We start from the raw sequence: 17,088 nt of genomic DNA, 5'->3' as shown, positions 1-17,088 counted from the left end.
TATTTGATAACCCACAGATGCAACTGTTTTAAATTAGTAAGATCTGATGCACATAACCAGTAGTTATTGTAATTTCGACTATGTCCTCTTATCCTCCTGCGGAATACCATATGTGGGGGGAACTGATGTACTAGCCGGCTTCTGAAACTAATAAATGATAATAGTTTATCTTGTGAATTTTGGTGAAGGTCAGAGATGGACGGTCTATTGACAGAGTATGCCACTCGAGACTAAAGAATTAATCCAAAATTCAATTATTGGATTAGGTATTTTAGATGGTAGTTTGCGTTTTGCCACTCTGCTTGATAGTAGCTTCTATTTGAGTAAGTGTATATGTAATTACAAATGCACTATAAAAAGTGCACACTGCGTGCTGCATTAAAGGGTGTAGTATGGCTGACCGGCGGTCTCCTGACCGCCGGTCAGCTTACGACGCCGGGATCCCGGCAGCATACCGACGCCGGGATCCCGGCGGGGAGGGGCGAGTGCAGCAAGCCCCTTGCGGGCTCGCTGCGTCCGCAGCGCTGCGGGCTCGGTGGCGACCTGCGGTCGCCACGGGTTCTATTCCCACTCTATGGGTGTCGTGGACACCCACGAGTGGAAATAGTCTCTGTTGGTCGGCATGCCGACCATCGGGATACTGAGGCGGCGGGATGGTGGAGGAGGTCATGTGACTGTCGGTCAGCAGACCGCCGGTCACATGAATACCACCCGCATTAAAGGTGCCAAATCTCGGCATTAACTAGAAGTTATGAGAATTTAAATTGGTAGCATATGCATAGTCGGTGATCAGACATACGGAGAACAGCCAACATTTGCAACACTCTGACTGTATTACTGCACACACAAACCTGTTTCCATAAAGAAACATTAGGTCTTGTTTGGTTGGATCTGTTAGTTTGTTTATTGACCAAACAATCAAAAAGGACAGTTATGGTCGACTTACCATTGTTAACTCTCTTTCTGCGAGGTGCATTGGGATCCACAGGGGAACATCAGGGGTGTAGAGTGGATCTTGATCCAGCGGCACCAACAGGCTAAAGCTTTAGAGTGTCCCAGGATGCATTGGGGCCTCCTCTATAACCCCGCCTCCAGGCACTGTGAGCTCAGTTTCGTTAACCAGTCCAATGCAGGAGCAGGTAAGAGAAGGTAGATGTTAGTCACATAGAATCACATTCTCACAACAGGAGAAGGGACCAGCAGCTAATGCCATACAAACCCATAGAAGCTAGGTGTGTCAGGGTGGCTGCCCTGTGGAACCCAATGTACCTCGCAGAAAGAGCGTTAACAATGGAAAGTCTACCATAACTCTCCTTTTCTGCAGCAGGTTACATTGGTTTCCACGGGGAAAACATCAGGGATGTCCTAAAGCAGTTCCTCAAGGGAGGGGACGCGTCTTAGTCAGGTATGAGAACCCGGTGTCCAAAGGAAGCATCCTGGGAGGCGGAAGTATCAAAGGCATAGAAACTAATGAACGTGTTCACAGAGAACCACGTAGCCGCCTTGCACAATTGTTCTGCGGATGCGCCACGACGGGCCGCCCAAGAAGGTCCAACAGACCGATTAGAATGGGCATTAATAGCAGCAGGAGCTAGGAGACCAGCCTGCGCATAAGCTTGTGCAATCACCATTCTAATCCATCTGGTCAAGGTTTGCTTATTCGCAGGCCAGCCATGTTTGTGAAAAACAAACAAAACAAAAACGGAATCTGATAGAGGCAGTCCTCGCCACAAATATACGGAGAGCCCGTACCACATCCAAAGACCGCTCTTTGGAGGACAAATCAGAAGCGATGAAGGCCGGAACTACAATCTCTTGGTTAATGTGAAAAGATGGTAAATAACCTGGCGAGTTCTGAGAACTGCCCGGTCACAATGAAATATTAGAAAGGGTGGACGACAGGACAATGCGCCTAAGTCCCACACCTTTCTTGCAGAGGCAATAGCCAGTAAAAACAAGACCTTGGCCGTGAGCCATTTAAGGTCCACCGTCTCAAGAGGTTCAAATGGAGACTCTTGCAGGGCATTCAGCACAACAGACAGATCCCATAGAGCCACAGGAGGGACATAGGGAGGCATAATCTGTAAGACGCCCTGAGTGAATGTATGAACGTCTGGTAAAGACGCAATTTTTCTGTGAAACCATACCGACAAGGCAGATATGTGACGCCTTGAGGGAGGCCAGACGATGGCTTAAGTCCAGGCCTCTTTGCAGAAAAGCCAGAATTCTGGAAGTTCTGAATCTGTATGCATCATAATTCTTATCAGCACACCAGGTGAAGTAAGAATTCCAGACCATGTAATAAATCCGAGCAGATGCCGGTTTGCGGGCTTTTAACATAGTTTGGATGACCGCCTCAGAGAATCCTTTGGCTCTCAGGAGTGATGCCTCAAAAGCCATGCCGTCAAAGCCAGCCTGCCCAGGTCCGGATAAAGACAAGGGCCGTGTACGAGGAGGTCTGGGCGCTGAGGAAGTAGAAGAGGACGCTCTGTCGATAAACCCTGCAGGTCTGAGGGGTGGTCTTCTGTATGCCGGCGGTCGGGCTCCCAGTATACCGGCGCCGGGAGCCCGACAGCCGGCATACCGACACTTATTTTCCCTCGTGGGGGTCCACGACCCCCATAGAGGGAGAATAAAATAGTGTAGCGCGCCACCGTGCCCGTAGCGTGGCGAGCGCAGCGAGCCCGCAAGGGGCTCATTTGCGCTCGCCACGCTGTCGGTAAGCCGGCGGTCGGGCTCCCGGCGCCGGGATGCTGGTCGCCGGGAGCCCGACCGCTTGCCAGCTGTAGTGAACCCGGTCTGAGAACCAATGCCGTCTGGGCCACGCTGGTGCGAATAGAAGTAGCAATCCTCCTTCTTGTTGGAACTTCCGCAGGACCCTGGGCAGGAGTGACACTGGAGGGAACACGTAGGGCAGCCGATAGTTCCATGGAATTGCCAGTGCGTCCACAAATGGTGCTTGAGGATCACTGCTCCTTGATCCAAAGACCGGAACCTTGTGATTGTGTCGAGACGCCATCAGGTCTACGTCTGGTAGACCCCACTAATCCAATAGGAGTTGAAAGACTTCTGGATAAAGACTCCACTCTCCGGTGTGCACGTCCTGGCGACTGAGGAAGTCCGCTTCCCAGTTTAGGACGCCCAGAATGAACACTGCCGATATTGCTGGCAGATGGCGTTCCACCCAACGAAGGGTTTTTCGCCTTGATGGTTTATGTATGCCACCATAGTGGCATTGTCGTACCGTACTTGAACCGGCCTGTTCTGTACCAAACGCAGGTCGAGAGTCAATGCATTGATCACCACCCGCAACTCCAGAATGTTTATTGGGAGGAGTGACTCCTGACTCCGCCTTGGTCCAGCAACCCTGAAAACAGTGTTGCTCCAACACCTCACCCCATCCCCTCAGACTGCCGTCCGTTGTCAGCAGGACCCAGTCGGGGATCCAGAAGAGACGGCCCCTGCTCAATTGCTGGTCCTGTAGCCACCAGGTCAGCGACAGGCGAAATCTCCGGAGTCTAAGTGATCATGTGAGATCTGATCCGATGAGGTAGGCCATCCCACTTGGAAAGGATTAACCTCTGCACAGGGCTAGAATGAAATTGAGCGTACTCTACCATGTCGAATGCCGACACCATCAGTCCAAGTACTTGCATCGCCGAGTGTATCGACACTCTGTGGCGACAAAGGAAGCATCTTATCCTGTCTTAAAGTCTCAGGACTTTTTCTGGAGACAGAAACAGTCATTGACTGTGTGTGTCCAGGAGTGCCCCCAGGTGCACCATGCTCTGAGTTTGGACCAGCGAGGATTTCTTCCAATTGATGAGCCACCCTTGGGCTTGTAGGAAGCTTACCGTCAGTTGTAGATGACTGGGGAAGACATTGTGGGAGTTTGCCAGAATAAGCAAGTCATCCAGATATGGCAGGATCTTAACTCCCTGGCGACTGAGATGGGTCGTCATTACGGCCATGACCTTGGTGAAGATCCGAGGAGCCATAGCCAGTCCAAATGACAGAGCCTGGAACTGATAGTGGAGGTTGCCAATAGCAAACCGCAGATACTGCTGATGCGACATGGCAATACAGTTGCAAGAAAAAGTATGTGAACCCTTTTGGAATTTCCTGGATTTGTGCATAAATTTGTTATAAAATGTGTTCTGATCTTCATCTAAGTCACAACAATAGACAAACCGTCTGCTAAAACTAATACCACACAAACAATTATATGTTCTCATGTTTTTATTGAGCACACCATGTAAACAGTCACAGTGCAGGGTGGACAAAGTGTGACATGAGAATCCCGCATAACTGCAGGGAGAGGATAGTGAGCCAAGGCCAGTTTAGACGGAGGGAATTTCTTCCCTGGATTAGACCAGGGCTCCTGCCTGATGTTCACTAAATGGTCAGAATGGCGTAATAGATTATTAACCACCTGCCGTTTAAACATATCGGTTTTCTTAGCCACAGTAGTGGAATCCTCATCAGTGATTTGTAGGATTTGCTTAATAGCAGCCACAAGGGCAGGGACATCAATTTGCAATGGAGAATCCTCATCAAAAAACTGATTCAATGTCTGACAGGACAGTATGCTCCCCCCTCCTCTTCAGATGAAACATCTGAGAGATTTGTGGATTGTGAACAGGCCACGGGAGTATTGACTGCCGCTTGGGAGATGATGGAGCTGCAGCACTGAAGTGTCACCATGACATACAGCGCTGACAGTCCAGTTTTGAAGACCTTTTCTGTCAGAAAAAGCTTTAGCCTGTTGGTGCCTCTGGATCAAGATCCACTCTAGACCCCTGATGTTTCCCTGTGGAAACCAGTGTAACCTGCTGCAGAAATATCATCTGTGTTTCATTGAAAGACTTGTACCTGTTTTGTCTTGTAGCACTTCTCACCCGCACCTTCCAGGATCACGTCATGCTCTTCACTCAGACAAAGAAACAGGCACATCGCATGCATATCCTATTGGGGTTGATGGGGCTGCGAGTAGGAGAACTCCATGGGAATCTCTCCCAGACACAGCGTTTAGAGTCCCTCCGGTAACTTTCAGAACTTAGTCTTTTACATATAACCTATTAATGGGGCCCAGCATACGGATTTGAAAATGACCCAATTCTAAGAATTCTTTCCACTCCTTCACTTATTTACAGACGATTTAAAGATGAGCAGATTGATATTCTGGTTGCTACAGATGTGGCAGCTCGAGGTTTGGACATTCATGGTGTGAAAACGGTAAGCATTGACCATTGCAAGCGAGTAGATTAGTAACCCAATAAATATCACTTCCAATGAGCTTAAAAGACCACTGTTCATAAATTGTCTGTTTATTCAGGTAATTAACCTTACTATGCCAGGCACGGTAAAGCATTATGTGCACAGAGTGGGCCGTACAGCACGTGCTGGTAAGGCAGGGAGATCGGTGTCTCTAGTTGGGGAAGAAGAGAGGAAGATGCTAAAAGAAATTGTTAAAAAAGCACAGACGCCAGTGAAAGCGAGAATCCTTCCACAAGGTGAGAGGCCGGCAGACAGAATGAGCGGGGCATTATGGTTAGTTTATAAGGGAGCAGCAATCTTTTTCTTATAAGTTGTTTCAGTGATGTTTTCTCATCAGATGTGATTTCCAAGTTTCGGGACAAGATTACAAAATTGGAAAAGGAGATCTATGCAGTGCTGCAGTTAGAGAAGGAAGAGAAAGAGATGCAGAAATCTGAGACTCAGGTAGGAAAAACACTTCAAACGAACTAATCAAAAATACATTTTGGTTCCTTTAACCGTGTTTTAACATGCTGCAGAAGGCAACTTGCTGGCTGATCTCAGTCAACAGATCTGTTATATACAGGATGTGCTTTACACCTTGATCCCCTTGTGGAATTCCTACTAGATGATGAATAATAAAATGGACCTATATAACAATTTAATTTATTTGATCAACTGAATCTAAAGTTTGAGTTTTGCAAAATGCGATCAAATATTTTTATGACCTTTTTAAGGGCAATTCTGTTTCTGCTCTATTTCTAAAACGTATTATAGAATGTCCCATGAAAAACAGCAGCTGTCCTTTTTTTTTTTTTTGCAATGTTGTGCATAAAGACACAATACTCTGTAGTCCCTCCTCACTGTACCTTTTCATAGATTTTTGTGCATATTAAAGATGCATCATTCTGCCTACTCTTCAGATTAGTGTTGCACAAAAGAAGCTGCAGTCAGGTGCTGAACCTGAGCATATGGAAAGAAGTTGGTTCCAAACCAGAGAAGAGCGAAAGAAGGAAAAATGTAAGTACAAAAGCTTAAAGTGATGGATGCGCTTTACCATTAAAAAAAAAAAAAAAAAAAAAAAAAAGCGGGGTCAAAAAAAGTATTTAATCCCAAAAAGGATTAACTAAATAGTTAAACCTTTTTGAGATGAATTACTTTTTTAGACCCTGACTTTTTTTTTTCTTCTTCTTTTTTTTAATGGTAAATGGGCAGATATAATAGTGTTATTGTGGTAGCTTTGTTAATAAATACTGTGTTAATGTGTTTCCTACTGCTTATGTCCTAATTTGCAAAAGAAAATTGTCAAAGGTGGTGAATAAATGGTTAACATGGCTGAAAAAAACCCTCACAGGATAATCTGCCTTTTTCAAATTTACAGTAACATCACACATTTATACTAATAAGTTGTACAGAACATTTTTGTGACCAGTAAGACAGTAAGTTAATCACTTGAACTCAAGGCTTCCAAACACTATACTTTTCATCCAGAATGTTTGAAAATCTTTCCCCCTCTTAGTAGTATGTGTGGTTCAGTTCTCCAGAAATCCAAATCGACCCGAATTTTGTAGATCCGACAAAAGCCAAAAATCTGGTCCTGATCCCTTAAGGAGATCCCAGTTCGAATATTCCCGTGGTTTGGAATTTAGATTTTAAATCCAAATTTTGGGGTTTGGTTTGCAAAAATTACATGATTTTAGCTGTTTTTGTCAATAACAAATTAATTTCTCTATCGTCCTAGTGGATGCTGGGGTTCCTGAAAGGACCATGGGGAATAGCGGCTCCGCAGGAGACAGGGCACAAAAAGTAAAGCTTTTTCAGATCAGGTGGTGTGCACTGGCTCCTCCCCCTATGACCCTCCTCCAGACTCCAGTTAGATTTTTGTGCCCGGCCGAGAAGGGTGCAATCTAGGTGGCTCTCCTAAAGAGCTGCTTAGAAAAAGTTTAGCTAGGTTTTTTATTTTACAGTGATTCCTGCTGGCAACAGGATCACTGCAGCGAGGGACTGAGGGGAGAAGGAGTCAACTCACCTGCGTGCAGGATGGATTGGCTTCTTGGCTACTGGACATCAAGCTCCAGAGGGACGATCACAGGTACAGCCTGGATGGTCACCGGAGCCGCGCCGCCGGCCCCCTTGCAGATGCTGAAGTCAGAAGAGGTCCAGAATCGGCGGCTGAAGACTCCTGCAGTCTTCTAAAGGTAGCGCACAGCACTGCAGCTGTGCGCCATTTTCCTCTCAGCACACTTCACACGGCAGTCACTGAGGGTGCAGGGCGCTGGGAGGGGGGCGCCCTGGGAGGCAAATGAATACCTATAAAGGCTAAAAATACCTCACATATAGCCCCTAGAGGCTATATGGAGATATTTAACCCCTGCCTGATTTTTCTAAATAGCGGGAGACGAGCCCGCCAGAAAAGGGGCGGGGCCTATCTCCTCAGCACACTGCGCCATTTCCTCTCACAGCTCCGCTGGTCAGGACGGCTCCCAAGTCTCTCCCCTGCACTGCACTACAGAAACAGGGTAAAACAGAGAGGGGGGGGCAAATTTATGGCGATATTTTGATATAACAAAGCAGCTATAAGGGAGCACTTATTATAAGGCTATCCCTGATATATATATATAGCGCTTTTGGTGTGTGCTGGCAAACTCTCCCTCTGTCTCCCCAAAGGGCTAGTGGGTCCTGTCTTCGTTAGGAGCATTCCCTGTGTGTCTGCTGTGTGTCGGTACGTGTGTGTCGACATGTATGAGGACGATATTGGTGTGGAGGCGGAGCAATTGCCAAATATGAGGATGTCACCCCCTAGGGAGTCGACACCAGAATGGATGCCTTTATTTATGGAACTACGGGATAGTGTCAACACGCTAAAGCAGTCGTTTGACGACATGAGGCGGCCGGACAATCAATTAGTGCCTGTCCAGGCGACTCAAACACCGTCAGGGGCTGTGAAACGCCCTTTGCCTCAGTCGGTCGACACAGACCCAGACGCAGGCACTGACTCCAGTGGTGACGGTGACGATTCAACCGTATTTTCCAGTAGGGCCACACGTTATATGATTTTGGCAATGAAGGAGGCGTTACATTTAGCTGATACTACAGGTACCACTAAACAGGGTATTATGTGGGGTATGAAAAAACTACCTATAGTTTTTCCTGAATCAGAAGAATTAAATGACGTGTGTAATGAAGCGTGGGTTGCCCCTGATAAAAAGCTGATAATTTCAAAGAAATTATTGGCATTATACCCTTTCCCGCCAGAGGTTAGGGAGCGCTGGGAAACACCTCCTAGGGTGGACAAGGCGCTAACACGCTTATCTAAACAAGTGGCGTTACCCTCTCCTGAGACGGCCGCACTTAAAGATCCATCAGATAGGAGGATGGAAAATATCCAAAAAAGTATATACACACATGCAGGTGTTATACTACGACCAGCTGTAGCGACTGCCTGGATGGGCAGTGCTGGGGTAGTTTGGTCAGAGTCCCTGATGGAAAATATTGATACCCTGGACAGGGACAATATTTTACTGTCGTTAGAACAAATAAAGGATGCATTTCTTTATATGCGTGATGCACAGAGGGATATCTGCACACTGGCATCACGGGTAAGTGCTATGTCCATTTCGGCCAGAAGAGCTTTATGGACGCGACAGTGGACAGGCGATGCGGATTCAAAACGGCATATGGAAGTTTTGCCGTATAAAGGGGAGGAGTTATTTGGAGTCGGTCTATCAGATTTGGTGGCCACGGCTACAGCCGGGAAATCCACCTTTCTACCTCAAGTCACTCGCCAACAGAAAAAGGCACCGACTTTTCAACCGCAGCCCTTTCGTTCCTTTAAAAATAAGAGAGCAAAGGGCTATTCATATCTGCCACGAGGCAGAGGTCGAGGGAAGAGACAGCAACACGCAGCTCCTTCCCAGGAACAGAAGCCCTCCCCGGCTTCTACAAAAGCCTCAGCATGACGCTGGGGCTTCTCAAGCGGACTCGGGGACGGTGGGCGGTCGTCTCAAAAATTACAGCGCGCAGTGGGCTCACTCGCAGGTAGATCCCTGGATCCTGCAGATAATATCTCAAGGGTACAGGTTGGAATTAGAGACAGATCCATCTCGCCGTTTCCTGAAGTCTGCTTTACCAACGTCCCCCTCCGAAAGGGAGACGGTTTTGGAAGCCATTCACAAGCTGTACTCTCAGCAGGTGATAGTCAAGGTACCTCTTCTACAACAAGGGAAGGGGTATTATTCCACTCTTTTTGTGGTACCGAAGCCGGACGGCTCGGTAAGGCCTATTCTAAATCTGAAGTCCTTGAACCTGTACATAAAGAAGTTCAAGTTCAAGATGGAGTCACTCAGAGCAGTGATAGCGAACCTGGAAGAGGGGGACTTTATGGTATCCTTGGACATCAAGGATGCGTATCTCCACGTTCCAATTTACCCCTCACACCAGGGGTACCTCAGGTTCGTTGTACAAAACTGTCACTATCAGTTTCAGACGCTGCCGTTCGGATTGTCCACGGCACCTCGGATCTTTACAAAGGTAATGGCTGAGATGATTCTTCTTCGAAGAAAAGGCATATTAATTATCCCATACTTGGACGATCTCCTAATAAGGGCGAGGTCCAGAGAACAGCTAGAGATGGGATTAGCACTGTCTCAAGAAGTGCTAAAACAGCACGGGTGGATTCTGAATATTCCAAAATCCCAGTTAATGCCGACAACTCGTCTGCTGTTCCTAGGGATGATTCTGGACACGGTTCAGAAAAAGGTTTTTCTCCCGGAGGAAAAAGCCAAGGAGTTATCCGAGCTTGTCAGGAACCTCCTAAAACCAGGAAAGGTGTCTGTACATCAATGCACAAGAGTCCTGGGAAAAATGGTGGCTTCTTACGAAGCAATTCCATTCGGCAGATTCCACGCAAGAATTTTCCAAAGGGATCTGTTGGACAAATGGTCAGGGTCGCATCTTCAGATGCACCTACGGATAACCCTGTCTCCAAGGACAAGGGTGTCTCTTCTGTGGTGGTTGCAGAGTCCTCATCTATTGGAGGGCCGCAGATTCGGCATACAGGATTGGATCCTGGTGACCACGGACGCCAGCCTGAGAGGCTGGGGAGCAGTCACACAAGGAAGAAACTTCCAGGGAGTATGGACGAGCCTGGAAACGTCTCTTCACATAAACATTCTGGAACTAAGAGCAATATACAATGCTCTAAGCCAGGCAGAACCTCTGCTTCAGGGAAAACCGGTGTTGATCCAGTCGGACAACATCACGGCAGTCGCCCATGTGAACAGACAGGGCGGCACAAGAAGCAGGAGTGCAATGGCAGAAGCTGCAAGGATTCTTCGCTGGGCAGAGAATCATGTGATAGCACTGTCAGCAGTGTTCATCCCGGGAGTGGACAACTGGGAAGCAGACTTCCTCAGCAGACACGATCTTCACCCGGGAGAGTGGGGACTTCATCCAGAAGTCTTCCACATGCTGGTAACCCGTTGGGAAAGACCAATGGTGGACATGATGGCGTCTCGCCTCAACAAAAAACTGGACAGGTATTGCGCCAGGTCAAGAGATCCGCAGGCAATAGCTGTGGACGCGCTGGTAACGCCTTGGGTGTACCAGTCGGGGTATGTGTTTCCTCCTCTGCCTCTCATACCAAAAGTATTGAGAATTATACGGCAAAGAGGCGTAAGAACGATACTAGTGGTTCCGGATTGGCCAAGAAGGACTTGGTACCCGGAACTTCAAGAGATGATCACGGAAGATCCGTGGCCTCTACCTCTAAGGAGGGACTTGCTTCAGCAGGGTCCCTGTCTGTTTCAAGACTTACCGCGGCTGCGTTTGACGGCATGGCGGTTGAACGCCGGATCCTAAAGGAAAAAGGCATGCCGGAAGAAGTCATTCCTACTTTGATTAAAGCAAGGAAGGAAGTAACCGTGCAACATTATCACCGAATTTGGCGAAAATATGTTGCGTGGTGCGAAGATCGGAGTGCTCCGACGGAGGAATTTCAACTGGGTCGATTCCTACATTTCCTGCAATCAGGATTGTCTATGGGTCTCAAATTGGGATCTATTAAGGTTCAAATTTCGGCCCTCTCGATTTTCTTTCAAAAAGAATTGGCTTCAGTCCCTGAAGTCCAGACCTTTGTTAAGGGAGTGCTGCATATACAGCCTCCTGTGGTGCCTCCAGTGGCACCGTGGGATCTCAATGTGGTTTTGGACTTTCTAAAATCTCATTGGTTTGAACCACTAAATAAGGTGGATTTGAAATATCTCACTTGGAAAGTGACCATGCTTCTAGCCCTGGCTTCTGCCAGGAGAGTATCAGAATTGGCAGCTTTATCTTACAAAAGCCCATATCTGATTTTCCATTCGGACAGGGCAGAACTGCGGACTCGTCCGCATTTTCTCCCTAAGGTGGTGTCAGCATTTCATCTGAACCAGCCTATTGTAGTGCCTGCGGCTACAAGTGACTTGGAGGACTCCAAGTTACTGGACGTTGTCAGAGCATTAAAAATATATATTGCAAGGACAGCTGGAGTCAGAAAATCTGACTCGTTGTTTATATTGTATGCACCCAACAAGATGGGTGCTCCTGCGTCTAAGCAGACGATTGCTCGTTGGATCTGTAGCACAATCCAACTAGCACATTCTGTGGCAGGCCTGCCACAGCCTAAATCTGTAAAGGCCCACTCCACAAGGAAGGGGGGCTCATCTTGGGCGGCTGCCCGAGGGGTCTCGGCATTACAACTTTGCCGAGCAGCTACGTGGTCAGGGGAGAACACGTTTGTAAAATTTTACAAATTTGATACTCTGGCTAAGGAGGACCTGGAGTTCTCTCATTCGGTGCTGCAGAGTCATCCGCACTCTCCCGCCCGTTTGGGAGCTTTGGTATAATCCCCATGGTCCTTTCAGGAACCCCAGCATCCACTAGGACGATAGAGAAAATAAGATTTTACTTACCGATAAATCTATTTCTCGGAGTCCGTAGTGGATGCTGGGCGCCCATCCCAAGTGCGGATTATCTGCATAAATTGTACATAGTTATTGTTAACTAATTCGGGTTATTGTTGAAGGAAGCCATCTTTCAGAGGCTCCGCTGTTATCATACTGTTAACTGGGTTTAGATCACAGGTTGTACGGTGTGATTGGTGTGGCTGGTATGAGTCTTACCCGGGATTCAAAATCCTCCCTTATTGTGTACGCTCGTCCGGGCACAGTACCTAACTGGAGTCTGGAGGAGGGTCATAGGGGGAGGAGCCAGTGCACACCACCTGATCTGAAAAAGCTTTACTTTTTGTGCCCTGTCTCCTGCGGAGCCGCTATTCCCCATGGTCCTTTCAGGAACCCCAGCATCCACTACGGACTCCGAGAAATAGATTTATCGGTAAGTAAAATCTTATTTTTTTTAATCGATTTTTAAACTGAACCGAAAACACAGGGGTCAGCGCACACCTCTACATCTTAGTTAAAGTATGGACAAGATGGCATTCTAGACAATTTCTTAGGAGGATGTCCACCAAAATTCACTTTCTTAAAATTACAATTTATGCAAGATGTTGTTGCGTGTATGGTAAAAAGATATGATAATATGTGTGACTTCCTGCCTCCTCTGTTTTAATTCCTACGCCACTGCAGTGTCACATGCTCTTCAGGAGTTTGATCTGGCTCTGAGAGGAAAGAAAAAAAGGAAGAAATTCCTGGAACAAACCAAAAACAAAGGAGAATTGACGGTAATAGAACCAAGAGATTGTTTTCTTCCTTATGTACCTTGTTGCTTTCCTGTGACCTTTGTCTGTCCTCTCTTCACAGCCCGAGGAACGCTCTCAGTTCGAGGTGCTAAAGGCTCAGATGTATGCAGAGCGTGCCGCCAAGAGAGACCGCAAACCAAAGAGAGCGCGGGCAATGCCTCCAGAGGAGGAAGCTGCAGGTACCAGTAGTGGAAATGTCTGGTTGGGATACCACAGACAAGTGTGGGTTGACTCCAATATTTATGACAAATGCAATGTCAAAACGAATCTATTTAATAAACTGGAGATGCTTGAGTTCTCTATAATGTGGATGGGTAAAATATGGCTATTGCAATTGTAGCAGACTGCATTATTTTATTTCATTTCAGCCAAGAATTCAAAACCAAAGAAACAAAAGAAAAACACAGTGTTTGATGAGGAATTGACAAACACAAGTCGGAAAGCCCTGAAACAGTACAGAGCAGGGTAAGTAACCACAAGCATCTTCTCATGGAAAAGGATCTTAGCATGTTATCACCATAGCAGCACTGACATATACTTTTCACCCAGCACAGTAGGTTACTCTATGGCGGACTAGTCAAGCTGGTGAAATGGTATACATAGACTTGGATGAGCATAATGCTCTTTTTATGTCTCGGTAGAATCATAAGGAAGAAAACTAAAAAAAAGAAATTAAATCTTGCAATACTTGAAGTATAATCATTCACACACCTTTCAGCAGCAGAATACAATAAAATATAGACCGTGGCCATAGATGACTAAACAAATTGCATAAATCTATAATAAATATATATATATATATATATATATATATATATATATATATATATATATATATATATATATATATATATATATTTTACCAAATCCAGCAGGATCAGGAGAGGATCAGCACTTGCGTTAGCAGTATGCAGTGATTTATTAAGTCATCTGGTTAAAGCATCCGATCCATTCCATGCCCAACTGCCATTTCAATCCTCTTTAATTGCTAGCCTTTTATAATATAGGATGTTTTATATTAATGCTATGTGGAACTTGCATCGGAGTTTTTGCTTAACTTTGTGTAGAATTGTTACTGGTCATTTAGGAGCTACTGTTGTGACTGGTGTTTCTCTCCTTGCAGCCCATCATTTGAGGACAGGAAGAGGCTGGGAATTCAACGTAGAAAAGGCAACTTTAAATCCAAATCTCGGTATGTGGCATTATGCTCATAATGGGTCCCTAGGTCCTGTGGGTGCTTTGTAAAAACTGGAGGGTCCCAGCAGTCAATATGGTATAGAATGGAAGGAGCCTGTTGGTTTGTTTTGTTTTTTTTGTTTAAAAGAAAAAAAAAAAAAAGCTTTCACTGCGTTCTAGACTTCACTTGTTCCTGTTACGCCCATCTGGGTTACGCCCATCTGGATGAATGTCAGATTGTGCATGGACTATAAAAGCCTACCACCCCATGCTGAAAGCTTGCTCAAAGTACATTGGGGGTCATTCAGAGTTGATCGCTCGCTGACTATTTTCGCTGCACATCGATCAGGTAAAAAAACGGCAAATCTGCGTATGAACCGCAATGCGCAGGCACGGGTACAAATAGGATCGGTGCTGGGCGATTGATTTAGAGAAGATTCCATTCGCACAGCCAAAAGCAAGGTGATTGACAGAAAGAGGGCATTTTTGAGTGTCAACTGACCGTTTTCTGGGAGTGTTTGGGGAAAATGCATGCGTGTCCAGTCGTTTGCAGGGCGGGTGTCTGACGTCAATTCCGGCACCAAAAAGATTGAAGTGATCGCAAGGGCTGAGTAAGTTCAGAGCTACTCTGAAACTGCACAAAATGTTTTTGCTGCGCTATGTTGAAAAGGCGATCACACACTTGCAAAGCGAAAATACACTCCCCCCGTGGGCTGCGACTATGCGTTTGCACGGCTGCTAAAAGTAGCTGCCGAGCGATCAACTCGGAATGACCCCCGTTGTTGCTTTTATAAGAGTGCTAACTATTAAGACCCCAGTAGTGAATGCATAGCATGTGTAATCGGGAATTACACCGTATTATTGACCCTGTTTTATCACACTCACTCATACACCTGTCCTGTGAAAATGATTGCACTAAATGAGGCCGAAACTCAAATTGTACATTTACTATCTAGCATGTAAAGGAGTTGCTTTTAGTATTTATTTTTTGGTTTAAAAATTTTTAGGAAAATGTTTCTTGAATTGAGAACCCTGGCTGAATAAAAGATGTTGGCAGTGTCAAAAAATGTAGCGCACCAGTCCGTTTTGGATGGGGCATTCACTTTTGCCTAATGGCTATATTTTTAATTCTATACAAACCACTGACATTTAAAAAAAAAAAAAAATGTATATGGCGCTCTTTCTCCAACAGGACTCTAGCAGCAATATATACAGTATATTTTTATGACTTAAAAAAACAAACCTAATTCTCTTTTCTCTGACGTCCTAGTGGATGCTGGGAACTCCGTAAGGACCATGGGGAATAGCGGGCTCCGAAGGAGGCTGGGCACTCTAGAAAGATCTTAGACTACCTGGTGTGCACTGGCTCCTCCCACTATGACCCTCCTCCAAGCCTCAGTTAGATTTCGTGCCCGGCCGAGGTTGGATGCACACTAGGGGCTCTCCTGAGCTCTTAGAAAGAAATAGACTTAGGTTTTTTTATTTTCAGTGAGACCTGCTGGCAACAGGCTCACTGCAGCGAGGGACTAAGGGGAGAAGAAGCGAACTCGCCTGCTTGCAGCCGGATTGGGCTTCTTAGGCTACTGGACACCATTAGCTCCAGAGGGATCGACCGCAGGCCCAGTCCTTGGTGTTCGGTTCCGGAGCCGCGCCGCCGTCCCCCTTACAGAGCCAGAAGCAAGAAGATGGTCCGGAAAATCGGCGGCATGAAGACTCAGTCTTCACCAAGGTAGCGCACAGCACTGCAGCTGTGCGCCATTGCTCCTCTCACACACTTCACACTCCGGTCACTGATGGTGCAGGGCGCTGGGGGGGGGCGCCCTGAGGCAGCAATAAAAACACCTTGGCTGGCAAAAATACCTCAATATATAGCCCCAGGGGCTATATATGAGGTAAATACCCCTGCCAGATTCCATAAAAAAGCGGGAGAATAGGCCGCGGAAAAGGGGCGGAGCTATCTCCCTCAAGCACACTGGCGCCATTTTCCCTCACAGCTCCGATGGAGGGAAGCTCCCTAGCTCTCCCCTGCAGTTTACAACACAGAAAAGGGTTAAAAAAGAGAGGGGGGGCATTTAATTTAGGCGCAGTATACATATATAAAAAAAGCAGCTATAGGGGACATAACTCAGTTAGTCCCTGCATTATATAGCGCTCTGGTGTGTGCTGGCATACTCTCACTCTGTCCCCCCCAAAGGGCTTTTGTGGGTCCTGTCCTCGTTTAGAGCATTCCCTGTGTGTCGGCGGTGTGTCGGTACGGCTGTGTCGACATGTTGAATGAGGAGGCTTATATGGTGACGGAGCAGAGGCCGATATATGTGATGTAGCCCCCTGTGGGGCAGACACCAGAGTGGATGGATAGGTGAAAGGTATTAACCGACAGTGTCAACTCCTTACATAAAAGGGTGGATGACGTAACAGCTGTGGGACAGCCGGTTTCTCAGCCCGCGCCTGCCCAGGCGTCTCAAAGGCCATCAGGGGCTCAAAAACGCCCGCTCTCTCAGATGGCAGACACAGATGTCGACACGGAGTCTGACTCCAGTGTCGACAAGGTTGAGACATATACACAATCCACTAGGAACATCCGTGACTTGATCCCGGCAATAAAAAATGTGTTACACATTTCTGACATTAACCCAAGCACCTCTAAAAATGGGTTTTTAGGTTTGGGGAGAAAAAACAGGCAGTGTTTTGTTCCCCCATCAGATGAATAAATGAAGTGTGTGAAAAGCGTGGGTTCCCCCGTTTAGAAACTGGTAATTTCTAAAAAGTTACTGATGGCGTACCCTTTCCCGCCAGGAGGATAAGTTACGCTGGGAGATATACCCTAGGGTGGATAAGGCGCTCACACGGTTGTCAAAAAAGGTGGCACTGCCGTTTTAGGAACGGCCACTTTGAAGGTACCTGTTGATAAAAGACAG

General features: G+C 46.7%; 2 protein-coding genes across 3 annotated transcripts in view; one reads left to right on the top strand and one right to left on the bottom strand.

Moving 5' to 3' along the window:
- Positions 1 to 17,088, bottom strand: part of SNRPB (small nuclear ribonucleoprotein polypeptides B and B1) — a 184,803-nt gene that overhangs the window by 63,934 nt on the left and 103,781 nt on the right. The window contains exon 8 of one of the 2 annotated variants that reach the window (XM_063960519.1): positions 5,312 to 5,673. The exons of the other annotated variant lie outside the window; for it this stretch is intronic. The gene's annotated coding sequence lies outside the window, so the exon portion shown is untranslated. Of the gene's footprint in view, positions 1 to 5,311; positions 5,674 to 17,088 lie in introns of those variants that run through there. 2 annotated transcript variants of the gene reach the window in all.
- DDX27 (DEAD-box helicase 27) overlaps positions 1 to 17,088 on the top strand; it is a 70,041-nt gene that overhangs the window by 39,288 nt on the left and 13,665 nt on the right. Inside the window, exons 12-20 of the mRNA XM_063960518.1 lie at positions 4,889 to 5,042; positions 5,154 to 5,235; positions 5,336 to 5,513; positions 5,615 to 5,721; positions 6,180 to 6,276; positions 12,882 to 12,976; positions 13,056 to 13,173; positions 13,363 to 13,459; positions 14,118 to 14,186. Of these exons, the coding sequence (XP_063816588.1) occupies positions 4,889 to 5,042; positions 5,154 to 5,235; positions 5,336 to 5,513; positions 5,615 to 5,721; positions 6,180 to 6,276; positions 12,882 to 12,976; positions 13,056 to 13,173; positions 13,363 to 13,459; positions 14,118 to 14,186 (997 nt within the window). The remainder of the gene's footprint in view (positions 1 to 4,888; positions 5,043 to 5,153; positions 5,236 to 5,335; positions 5,514 to 5,614; positions 5,722 to 6,179; positions 6,277 to 12,881; positions 12,977 to 13,055; positions 13,174 to 13,362; positions 13,460 to 14,117; positions 14,187 to 17,088) is intronic.

This window comes from Pseudophryne corroboree, chromosome 3, assembly GCF_028390025.1.
Source record: "Pseudophryne corroboree isolate aPseCor3 chromosome 3, aPseCor3.hap2, whole genome shotgun sequence".
NCBI lineage: Eukaryota > Metazoa > Chordata > Amphibia > Anura > Myobatrachidae > Pseudophryne > Pseudophryne corroboree.
This window is presented reverse-complemented; position numbering and strand designations above follow the sequence as displayed.